Source organism: Azolla caroliniana, unplaced genomic scaffold (assembly GCF_043228905.1).
Source record: "Azolla caroliniana isolate FFs.n. ecotype wild unplaced genomic scaffold, voAzoCaro1.0.p SCAF_22, whole genome shotgun sequence".
NCBI classification, from domain to species: Eukaryota; Viridiplantae; Streptophyta; class Polypodiopsida; order Salviniales; family Salviniaceae; genus Azolla; species Azolla caroliniana.
In genome coordinates, this window is record NW_028230457.1 from 5,881,977 (window position 1) to 5,894,845 (window position 12,869).

The following is a 12,869-nucleotide window of genomic DNA, read 5'->3' on the forward strand; positions in this document are numbered from 1 at the left end:
ACTAAACTGTTTAAAACCGGTTTAGGCTTGAGCCGATCCCTATTTTTGATGTCTGAATTTGAGTTAGGCGCCTGGCTTGAGTCAATCGGGCGTATGATTTGAGTTAGGCGTCTAATTTGAGTCGAGCGCTTGCAGTCAAAGAGTAGGGCAATTGGTGACTGAGGCACTCAAAGTCTGGCATTTTTTCATGGCGCTTTTTTTGGATAAAGATCGGACGGTGCAGATCATATGCGCTCTCAACTAAGCGCCATGCACCGTTGGTGGTGGCAATTCGCTCGTCATGCCTCTTCGTGATTTGGTAGCAGATAGACATGGGCTACATACATACATACATACATACATACATACATACATACATACATATGTACTTAAGAATCAGTGATCTCCTCCCTCACATCACTTTGGCAACATAACTTCGGTTCCCCATCACATATCCTGTGATTCTGTATGTATGTATGTATACATACATATATGCATCGTACATCATTTATGTACCTTGTTTTAAAGGAAACGAAACGTGGGCATGGAAGTTCTGCCTCCATAGCGATGGCCATGCCCATGGCGAAGCATTACCTCTGCACCGTCCTCTTCTTCGTCATCATCGCTAAAAGTAGCTTCTGTTCTCTGGGACGGAGTGACGTTCTGGAACTCACTGATTCAACGTTTGATGCCGCCATTGCTAAGCATGATTACATCTTTGTTGATTTCTATGCCCCATGGTGTGGCCATTGCAAGAGGCTCTCTCCTGAGGTATGCTTAACTATGTTTCATGATTTGATCTTCAGATATTATATGTTCGATCTTTCATAATTTTGTCTTCTCCATTTATGCCAGATAGATATGTATGTATATATCTATATATAGATATAGATATAGATATAGAGTGTGTGAAGAGAGAGAGAGGGGGGGGACATAGTTGAGGTTGATGCATTAACTGTTTCTAGATGATGAGGTCAGTAGCTTGCTACACCAATGTGTCATGCAGTTTATGAAAAATGATGTATGGTGTAGCAAAGATATGCGAAAGTTAGGATTCATATCCATGTCCTTGTTTTCATAGCCTAATAGCTTACCACTATGCTAAGCCAGAGAGACAGAGAGAGTGTTTGTCCTTTGTGAATGATTAGAGGGTTTTGTTCTATCTTCATTAAACCATTAGTGCAATTCTCTTTGGTGCTGTTTCTCTTTTATAGCTAGATTTAGCTGCTCCTGGGCTGGCAGAAAAGACTCCACCCATTGTTCTTGCAAAGATCAATGCGGACAGATATACCAAAATAGCATCCAAATATGGAGTTAGGTATCTTTTTTGGTTCTTTCTTTTTCATATGATTTTGTTTGTCTGCAGTTTGTATATAAAATAATTCTGATTCTGGGAACATATTGTGTTCCATTTTAGTGCTTATCCAACACTGAAGTTTTTCATCAAAGGATTTCCATTAGACTATAAAGGCCCTCGCCAAGCATCATCTCTTTCATCTCATCTTGTGAAACTTGCTCGTCCTGATATAGAAGTGCTAAGAACTGAGGTCGAACTCGAAGATTTTATGCATAATAGAGATTCAAACCTTCCCATATTTATTTGTTTTGGGATTCAAAGCTCAATAATTTCGGATTTAGCCAGACAGCATAAAAACCAAGCATGGTTTGTAGTCTTAGAGAAGTTCTCTGAGAAAGCTATGGAGAACTATGACTTCGATAAAGGTCCAGCTATTGTTGTTTGTTCTGTTCATGGAGAACAAGAAGTCTATTATGGACCTTTCACAGGTACATGCCACGGTCACATACATACTCTTCTCTCTCTCTCTCTCTACTTCTTGTCTTGATGGTTATATTGAAATATTTTGTATTGTAAATTTTGTACAACTGATGTGTATTATAGTTACTTTTATCAAGTTTTTGGTATTCTCGTAAATACTAAACAAATTTGGAGTATTTGGATATATTTTCTTTTTTTGCTTTACTTTTCTAAAGAAGTAAAAGTAATTCCGAAAGGTCTGAGATGACTGAAAGACGCCAAAGAAAACTAAAATGATCCTGCTGTCAAAAGAAAGTAGCGTCATACATTCTCCAATCATACTTTAAATTGTACGTTTATCACCTCTTGCATAGTAAGTTCTTGATGTGATGGAGTGACACCATATTCATGTATTCATTTGACCTGCATGCCCCATCCGAATAAGATGAGATAGGTAAAAGGCTCTTAAATCACCAAGAAAATGATCTTGAATAAATTTTGCGTTTCATTTACAATCATTATCAAATAGTAAACAATAACTCCTTGGAGATTCATAAGTACAAGAAGGAACAATAGAAACTTGAGACACTTCATGTGCAGCTTGGAGATCATAAGCAACTTTGTACAGAAATGTTCCACTGCTTCATGCCCCACCCTTCTCCATGTGGCTGTGATGGTTTCCCTGAATGTGAATTCTTTGCCAGCTGCTTACAAGTACCTGCAGGGCATACGTAATAATAGCATCTACAGGGTCAAACGATATATCCCATCCAAAGCATCACTTGTGTGTTAAAAGCTCTCCTAAGACCCCCAACCATCATTACTAGTTTATGCACATAATCAACCGAATCACATTGGCATAGTAAATTTCTTCTCCAATATAAGCAAACTGTCTTTGCTCTGTGCTTTGAATATGGGTAGAGTAAGACAATGATCCACAAGTATAGACAGGTATACACCAAGAAATTGTGCGTTTTGCATAATATTCTAAATCCCCTTCAATTTTTAAATGCAGACAATTAGAAATTGAGGTGAACATCCTAAAATCTTGCTAGGACATCCTAAAATCCTTCTCTTTTGAGTCTCTCCATCACTATGATGAATTAGAGAGGAGAAAGAGGAGAGTTGTGAACTTCGAAGTTAGAATGAAGAAAGGATTGAGAAAAATGGTGAAGCTGGATTGAAAAGACAAGAATAATTTTATTATAGTTTTGATTTCAGAATAAACTGTGAAAAGGCCAAACATACAAGAAACGTAAGTCTATGAAGTCAAATTTAGAGTTAACAAAAACACAAAGTGCACCTGTTTTGAAACCTATTTCTGTACATCCCGTACATTGCCTGTATATTGCCTTTTTTGGACATGTGAAGAATCTCATAAAGGCCATATTTCATTTGACAACTGAATGTCCATCCATTTTCTGCTGCCGTGCTTCCTTTCTTTCATGTTCTCTCTCTGCTCGTTGGCTTAGTGGTTACACAGTAGCATAAAAGGTCATAAATTGGAGAGAACCGAGCTCATATCTACCTACCTGTGTTAAAAGGCACACTATTCAGCACTTCTCTCTAGCCTCGACTTGCTTGTTTTGTGGTTCAGAGTCCATAACCATGGTGAGAAAATAACTTTTTGTACTGTTTTAACTAATTTCAAGAGTTATTTTCGTTTCCACTCCATTTTAAGTAATCATTTGTTCCCCTGCTTGGTGATGTAAGGGAAGTCGTTCTAATGCAGCATGCCTCTGATGATTATAGGGGAGGACCTGGTACAGTTTGTGGGGCAGAACCTTTTGCCACGTGTAAATGAAGTGACACCAGAAGACTTGAGGAAATTGCGGAATGATGGAAGACCTATTGCCCTTGCCATCTTGAAAGAGGAATCTTCTACTCACTCCTTGTTATTCATCAAAATGTTGAAAGCTGCAGCTCCTGCAAATCGAGCTTTCGTTTTTGCATATGTGGACTCACTTAAATGGCCTTCTTTTTGTCGTACTTTTCATATTGATAAACACTCTAATTTTCCTGAATTCATTATATGGGATGGTAGCTCCACATATTTTGAGGTAAGCCATGCTTATGCCTTTGGCAAAACCCCTAAACGCGGGGGCTTCTTCCATATTTAGTAAACTACCCCGAAGGCTTTAAAAATTTACCAGAATACCTCCTTTATGAGTAAACACTGTATCACAGAGGGATTATCTGGTAAATTTTGAGAACTTAGGGGTGTCCTAGTCATGTTCCAAAAATTTAAGTGTATTTTCATGATGAAATCATACTCAGTAGCTCTATGATGACTTTTTTAACACATAGTATTCAATGGTATCCGTTATTTCAGAGTGCAGAAGGTTATGACTTCAGTGATGAGAGAGCAGGATCATACATCACATTCTTTCTTCAAGAGTTCAAGGAAGGGAAGGCAAAAAAGATAAATGTGAAAGGACCAACATTAACAGAATTTCTTCAGTCTCTTATCAGTGTAAGGAGTGTGTATATACTGGTGCCGATAATTGCCATGATAATTTTTGCTCGAAGCATTTGGACGTCAGTAGGCACAGATGATGTAGTAGGCAAGAGAACAGTATATGATGATGACACTACTAACGAGAGAAATCCACCGACATTCGCTAGTAATGATAATAGTTCAGTCAAAGAAGACTAATGGAATCTTAGGTTTGGCTATGAATGTATTAAAATGTAGGCCTGCTGTAATTGACTTGTTATTGATTAATCGTTTTCTTGTATTTGATTAATCGTTTTCTGGTATCCTCTCCTCCCTATGACGGGGAATTTCTCAAAATATTTGCCAGAAAATGGAAGTAACTGATGATTCTTGTTGGATTTTATTCTTTTACCCTAATGGTTGAGCCATACGAGTAGAAATTTCCTTTTCAAGTTTGAAATGCTTAATGAACCTTGGGTGAGCATTGTCGCAACCTAACTAGCTGATGCAAAATCATGTCAATAGTATACTTGAATCACACTAAATTGCAGAACTTACCATGAGAATTTAGGGGGTGTAATAAAAAATGGCAGCGAGGTGAAATCACTTTTTCACATGAAGCATTTTAATGACTGTTGCTGGTCAAATCATTTCGTGAACGTGGTGATTTCTTGTAGTTGGAAAAACGTGATTGAAAGTCTTGTGCCTCTGTGAAAATAATAGATAACAACAACACACTTGCTCAAAGCTGAAGGGGTGACAAAAGTATCTACCTTTCACACCACGTACATGCATCATTGACTTCATTATTAGGGAAAGGCATAAATAGAGATTACATTACAGTAGCCACATTACTGCTATTTTTCTGAATCATGGTTTGGGGAACTGACAAGTAGGCCCTTCATTTTTTGGTTTTAATTTGATCTTTCCATATATCATCACATGTATATGGCAACGTTTTCTGACACGATATATTAGCAATCGTTCTCTCCTAATTTTGTCTATCGCACTTGGGGGAGGTACAAGAAAAATCCAAGAGACCTACGACAAGAAAAACAATTTGTTGTCTCACGCGAATCCATCCATCCACCAAACAACTTGTTACATAATTATTCCATGGTCTTAAGGAACCATGCACATTACAAACTCACCCATGGGATGTTTTTTTGTTGACATTCGAAATAATATTTGAACTTCTGAGCAATGTTAGCAAGGCATAACAATGTGTTTAGGTGCAATGTTGATGCATTAACCATCTTCCATGCCATTATTGCTATGGTCTTAGTGTTGGTGGTTTGGTGTTAGCGAGAAAGAAAAAAAATCATTCCTTCACGTCAATCGTCAACCAGAGAGTGTTAGTGATATATATTTTCCATATGCTTGCAAGTAGCAACCAACTGAAGGAAAAGGAGCCTGTCTATCTATGTACAAGATAAGCGGCCTATATATTATTTATGCCCTACTACTCCTTACTCAACGTTCTTAGAGTTTTCAGGAAATGTCTTCTTCTGTATGAAGTCCTGGAAGCGTTGGGAATAGAGACTTGGATTGACGGCCGAAATAGAGAGTGCATCAAATTGGAGGGACTTGTATGCATGCTCCAGCTTTTTGCTAATGTCATACTCTTGCAATATGTCAATCACACCAAAATATAACACGACGTCGTAGGAGTCTCCTACATTCGTGCTGTGATCAGCCCTGGCAGGCATGTTCACACCTAATTGTACCCTTAACCTGACAAAACAACAACAAATTAAAACTTCATGTTCATAGATAGGCATGTGTGTGTCATTGTATGGTTATAGATAGGCATGTGTGTGTCATTGTATGGTTATAACTTATAAATGATTCAAACAAAAAACCTCGCAGTCCCCGGAAGCAAGAGATCAATCTCTTGTTCGTCGTCCCCACGACCTGCGGCAGCTTTTAAAGGACTCCCTCTCACATGAGATCCCGTTGGTGGTGGTGTCAGACTAGTATCCGGCTTGTGTGCAACAAGAACCAAGCCTTCTTCAGAAGCAGCAGGAGCAGCAGCTACACATACATTTTGACACAAACAATGCCATCCATTCTTCCATGGTCTATTACTAATAAAAATGAGATAGATTGCATACAAACTTGCATACATACATACATACATACATACATACATACATACCATCTTGCCTGCAGACAATCGCAGGAAACTGTGGAGCTCTGAAGTGCACACCCAGCAAGAAACTGTAATCCATTATGTGTTGAGACTCCAGAAACTTACAATCACATTCAATCTGCCTGCACTTGGTAACAACGGAAATACCATATATTATGACCATCATCATAGACAGACTTATCTCTCTCCCTGTTGTAGCCCAAAATGTTTCACAACATAAGAAAAAACACAAAGCGACAACAACATCCAGCATGTGGTGTGTGTGCCGGTTGCAACATCTATCTACACATCCATCCTTTACCTTAGCAAAGCTTGCCTCCAAGAAGGTTCAAGTCGGAAAACAAAGTCCAAATCCAAGTCCTTGAGTGTAGTATTTTCATTTATATCCATCTTGTCTGCTGATCTTCCTTGAGAAGATCCTTTCAGATCAAACCGGCGATGTATCCGGAGTTCTGTGCAGAACATGTTCCCCATCACTACAAAACGAACCTGCACACAGACACAAATTTGCCACATGATACAAAAGTTCAATACAAGCAAGCATTCATTTAAGCTATGCTTAGAATATCAGACAAGATTTCACCGTATTAAATTCATATACATGCATACGGTCTTATAAATGTACAACCATGCATTCATTTAAGTTATGCTTTGAATAACAGAGACGATTGCACCCTATTATATATATGCGCACACCTTTTGGCCTCCTTCAGGTTTGATTCGATGAAGACCAAAAAACTTGGTTATAAGAGTGTTTTCATATGCCTGGACATGTTTGAAATAATTTGGAAGCATTGCGAGTAAGACCTAGAGTGAAGAAAAAGAACTTTTAAACTCCAGTTTCTGAAATCATTGTTGTGAATGGAAGAAATGTATATGCTTTAAGCATTATCATGATAACAGAGACTGGCATAATAACAGAAGCAGAGTTATAGTTTGGAATAGGTAGATTGACGCCACCACCTTGACCTCGGCCTTGCGCATGGTCTTGATCATGAATCGATCATCGTGGGAGAGATAGAAGACACTCCCGCTCTTCCCAGGGGATGAGAGTTCCCTCAATCCACTATTCCCACAAATGGAGAGCATATAATCTGCTGTGTCTATCTGGAACATCTCCCTCAAGTGCCTGTACAACAAGTTAGTTACATGCACATACATCAGGCTCAGGAATTATTTGGGGGGAGGGGAGTAGGGCATATTTCTTTCAATGTTCTACACCAATGATGTAGGTATGATCATATATATATATATATAAGGGAGAATTTACTGTGTGTTTCTTGTGTGTATACATTTTCTTCTCTCCCAGATACCCCTGACTTTTTTTATTATTTCCCGTCATGCTTCCCCCAAATGCACAGAGAAGTGACTGAACATATACAGTTAATTGTTCAAGTATGTAGCACATATTTCTGCAATATTCTGGGGCTCCCTCCCGTCTAAGGCAAAAAGGGGATGGATTCACGACTATGACGACACATGCCATGCGATTGATTGCACTTCACACTAACCCAACAACAAACACACACTTCACTTGGGGGTTATTCGGGCAACGACAAAAGAGAAGCTTGCGGTGTTGATTTTCGGCCGGCCCCACTACCGGAGTGTTGTTTGTTGATTCAGTAAATTTTATCACAAGTAGCAGTTAAAGAGAAACACAACAAGGAAGGAAGGTAGGACACACACACACACACCTGAAAACCACAGGGCAGTAGTCTTTCCACTTGAAGTCAGTGGACTGATGATGCGGTGGTGTGAGCTGGGAGCCTTGTCTCGGGAAATTCATCCAGATTCTCGCCTTGGGCCCGAAATCAGAGGAAGGAGAGATGTCTCTCATTGGCTCGGGAGTGATCTTCCCCACCGTGTACCTTATCCCCAGCTGCAGGTTCAGCATCAAATCATAGCTGTGGTGCCCCTTGTATATCGTCTCCCCGGTCCCGGCCCCGGCCCCGGCCCTGACCATGCCGCCTCCTCCTCCTCCTCTCAAACGTTGCTCTCGCCTTCTGCTGCGCTGGCATTGCTGTTGTTTCCATCCTCCCTTTCTTCCCACATTCCGGCCTTCTTCGTCCTTCACGGCCACAGCCGCCTCGTTTACAAGCACACCATGCACATACTCCCTTTCAAACACCACCACTCTCACTACTCTCACTCCCACACTCTCCTCCTCCTCCTTCCCAGAGCTGTTGCTATCCAACAACAGACACTTATCCCCTACATTGGAATTGGAGGAGGAGGAGGAGGAGGTGGAGGAAGAAGAAGAAGAAGAGAAAGAGGAGTCAAGAAGAGATAGGCAATCCGGCCACAACCCTGTATCGGAAGTGACAGAGCTGTCACCACTGCTGCATTCATTCGTCGTTAGGGGAGCATTAACATCATCGGATAAAGAAGATGAAGATGAAGATGACGATGAGGAGCAGGAGCAGGAGGAATGAGAGGATTTGAGATGAGACGCCAAAGAAGCACCATCATCATCATCTTCTTCTTCCTCATCATATGGTCCATGGATATTATTATGATTACCAGCATGATGAGCAACATAATAATAATATATGCCTTTCCCGTGTTTGAGGCCGTTGGCCCATGTGCCGACGTAGGAGCTGCCATCGGCCCCCCATGTGTATACACCATGGCCATGCGGTTGCCCATCTACCCACTGCCCATCATACGTATCAGCAGCGTTGGAGTTGGAGTTGGAGGAGCACCATGTCATGACCCCTCTCCCCCACATAACTCCTGCTTTCCAATCCCCAACATAACACTCCTTCCCATTACTACTACTACTACTAGTAGTAGTACTCCACATGTACCTCCCAACACCTTCTGCCACACCTCGCATCCATGAGCCTTCATACACATCTCCATTAGCATACGTCTTGGTGCCCAGCCCTCTTTTCTGGTTCATATACCATTGGCCAGTATAGGTGTTGCCGTCCGCACCTGTAAAGGACCCCATGCCATGGATGTAGCCACACATGAACTCACCTTCATATGTGGCTCCAGAGGGCCATGACATCTTGCCCTTCCCTGACTTCTTGCCTCTCACCCATTCTCCTTCATACATACATCCATCACGCCATACATATTTCCCTTTCCCGTGGGGCAGGTTACATTGCAACGACCCAACGAAGATATCCCCATTCGGAAAAAACCTCTCCTCTTCCGCCCTACCCATTATTAATATCGATCGGGGAGGGGGGGAATCCAGATTGATTCCTCCACAGTGATGGTGATGAACTCGGATGATGGTGTCCTGAGACTAGCGGTTAGTATGTAAACCTCTTTCGGTCCATCCTCTCGGTACAGATAGATACATACATACGTAAATTAAATGAGAGATAGATGAAGGAGTAGTAAATATATATATATATATATATATATATATTATGGCATTGGTTAATGTTGCAATTGAGCATTCTCTTGTTACAGTTAGAGTTAGTTTATAAAAAACATAGTCGTAATTAATAGAACTTTTCCTCTGTTTCTTTTTGTTTATCAGAATTGTTGCACTGTTATGAAATCTTGAAACATTTTTGAATTTCTGAAGAGAGAGAGAGAGAGAGAGAGAGAGAGAATAAGACTAATAATAAGAATGAGACTGATAGGTGTATGTATGTATGGTATGTACGTGATGCGGGCGGCGGCAGGAAGAGCAAGCAAAGCAAGAAGAAGAAGAAGAAGAAGAAGAAGAAGAGTAGTGCAGAAGATGGAGCGCAACGGTAAGAAATGGGCGGGACGACGACCACAAAACCGGAAAGGAAGGAACGAAATGAGAGGAAGCGGCGGCAATCCAACGGCTAGTTAGCTAGTTATACATACATATGTACATACATACGACATATAATATAATATGTATGTATATGTATATATATACATACATAATACATATGTATAACTCTCTTTCTTTCTTTATTTGCTTGCTTGCTTATAAGTTATACTTATACATATGTAGTAAGTATTACATGGCTTTGACTTTGGTTGCCTTCCTTCCTTCCTTCCCTTTTCTTATTTTACTTGGTTAACGAAAAGTCTACTCCTACTACTCTTTTTACTCTACTACTACTACTACTAACTACTCTCCAAAACTACCTACTTAACTTGGATAACCTACTCACTCACTCACTTTGCGAGAGGGACCCGAGGAGGTGGGTGGTTGGGTTGAATGTGGGTGGGCACGGTGTCTATCATCCACTAGCCCAATTCCAGACCCATTTGCTTCCTCTTTCGTGTGCTACCACGAGGAAAAGAAAAGCTCATTTAGGAAGCCAATTCTTAGGCAAAACTGACGAATATAATATATACATACATATACATATACATATACATATAAATACATACAAAGATGGATCAAATTCAAGGCGATGAAGCATCCCAACCCTTGATGGAAGCAAAAATCCACAAAATTGGATAAGATAAAGCCGAAATGCAAGAGAAAAAGTAAATTTGCGAAAGCGGTGCTATTAAGGAGGACACTCAAATGGCATGATGCTGCACTATCATTTGCATATGATAAAACCATAGAGGACCAGCTCCAAACATGTGAAACATATGCCAACCACACAACACACACAAAGCTACCCATTCACATGTTACCCCATGTGAAAATATCTCAACAATAAGGAATTTTTATATTATTTGTGCGAAATTGTGAAATCAAAATATATCTCGGAAAGAAACTATGCATGACATTCAATAACATGTGAAATATATCTCACCCATTATGAAAATTATTGTAATGATCTTGGATTGCAAACACATGAAATATATCTCACATACAATGGCAACTTCAATCCTAGACTGCAACCATGTGATATATGCAACGATCACAACAGAATAAGATTATGGTCTTGCATATACAAAATGGTGAACTCTATGCAAACCTCAACAACATATTCCAACCATACTTGATTTTTCATGTTTGAGCTCATGACCTCACTCACAACCATTAAGGAAATGTATGTATGTGTACATCCACAAATTTGTGTGTCTTACTTCCCTTTATAGTAAAGGTCATGCTTGCACAATGTGCCAACCATAATTTCTATTTGAGTTAGGTTCATATTGAGTAATTATAGATAATCCATCATGTTTGTCCAATCTAAACCCGACATTTTGAAGATTTATTCATATTAGCCATATGAAAAAGCTTTGAGTATTTGGATAAAAACGTCCCTTTTTGTTTGCTTTGGTAGATACATAAGATAACAAAAGTTTTACCATTTATTGTAGATACCAAAAGGATAGCTTTCAAATGAATTAACTTAAAGGAAGATCGATTTTCAGCTTTGTGGATTGTCACAAGATTTGCCCAAGTTTTTGGAATAAATAAATAAATAAATTTGCCCAAGAAAATAGAATTTCCTTTTTCTAATCACCATGGGTGCAAGCTCATTCGGTTCAAACTAATAAGAACAATGATATGTGAAAGAAAAATGTGATAAAGAGACTATTTTATAGCGGTTTTACATGCATAAGAAGGGCTTCTACCTATATAAGAAGGTTAGCTACCTTCTTATTAGAGGAGTCTAGTTCAGTGGGGCTATGGATCTTGTTTGCTAAGCACATGCATTCTTTGTAGAACCCAAGGTACAACTCACATCAACGCTCGATGGTGTGGGATGTTGTCGTAGAGTTCGTAATTGGTGTGTTGAACCACTAGGGTTATGTATGAATTCTTAACGAAAAGTGGGGAGAAATACAAGAGATGGAGATAGTGTATGATTCAACGAGCAAAGACTATATGATGAAAATATATTGTATTATATTGAGAATATAAGATTTTACCAAAGTTATAGTAGTTGATCCTAAGGATGACACCTTATCTCTACCAAACTCCCACTCAAACCCTTGACTTCAATTTTGAGAGATGAAATGCTTCCTAGATGAATTAGCTCAATGTCTTGATTATTATTTTCCTTCTTGATTAATCGCTTGATTGATTGAGTCCTACATGCTTCCCTTCATTCTCTTTATATTGGTGTTCAAATGCACGTGATGTATATGAGAGTGCATGCAATTGCACACATGTGCTACGTGTGATGCATGACATCCATGTTGCTCATTTGAGTCAGCATGTATGGAATATACATAAGACATAATTATGATGATGAGAATATAAACTAATAGAAGAGCTTATCATAATGGTTCATACTCAGTGCTTGATATATTAGGCTATAACTTTGAGCCTCACAAATGTCACTTGATATAATATTTGAATTTATTTTTATATCATGAAGCAATTGCTTCACAACACCCACCCCCTCTGAACTTGCATACATCTTGTGCAAGTCCACTCATCTTGGTCTCCATTCTATTCTTCAAGGTTTTCTTCTTCATATTCTATTAGTTCAGGTTCAACAACTTCCCTCTTCTTGAAAATCTTTATCCTCTTGCATACCATTGGAGTTCAGATCTCTGTTCCATCTAATGCATTAAGGTAGTAGCCTTATCTATAACCTTTCTTATTTCAGAAGGCCCAAATCACCTTTTTGCAAAGTTTAACTTCCAATTAGTACCATATTGGTTGTCAAGGCTATTGTCTAGTACCA

The 12,869-nt window shown here is 39.4% G+C and overlaps 2 protein-coding genes across 2 annotated transcripts; one reads left to right on the forward strand and one right to left on the reverse strand.

Annotated features, from left to right (window-relative positions):
* Positions 1–482: 482 nt before the first annotated feature.
* PDIL5-2 (PDI-like 5-2) lies at positions 483–4,474 on the forward strand. The gene is made up of 5 exons (XM_087337260.1): positions 483–750; positions 1,194–1,297; positions 1,397–1,764; positions 3,488–3,795; positions 4,068–4,474. Exons 1-5 carry the CDS (start codon positions 490–492, stop codon positions 4,389–4,391), a joined length of 1,365 nt encoding a protein of 454 aa, XP_087193386.1. The 5' UTR covers positions 483–489; the 3' UTR covers positions 4,392–4,474.
* A 1,004-nt stretch (positions 4,475–5,478) lies between these two features.
* Positions 5,479–9,496, reverse strand: LOC147849879 (phosphatidylinositol 4-phosphate 5-kinase 1-like). The gene is made up of 7 exons (XM_087337270.1): positions 8,019–9,496; positions 7,288–7,453; positions 7,021–7,131; positions 6,626–6,813; positions 6,319–6,446; positions 6,035–6,206; positions 5,479–5,906 (listed from the first exon to the last, which is right to left on the reverse strand). Exons 1-7 carry the CDS (start codon positions 9,494–9,496, stop codon positions 5,642–5,644), a joined length of 2,508 nt encoding a protein of 835 aa, XP_087193396.1. The 3' UTR covers positions 5,479–5,641.
* Between the last annotated feature and the right edge of the window lie 3,373 nt (positions 9,497–12,869).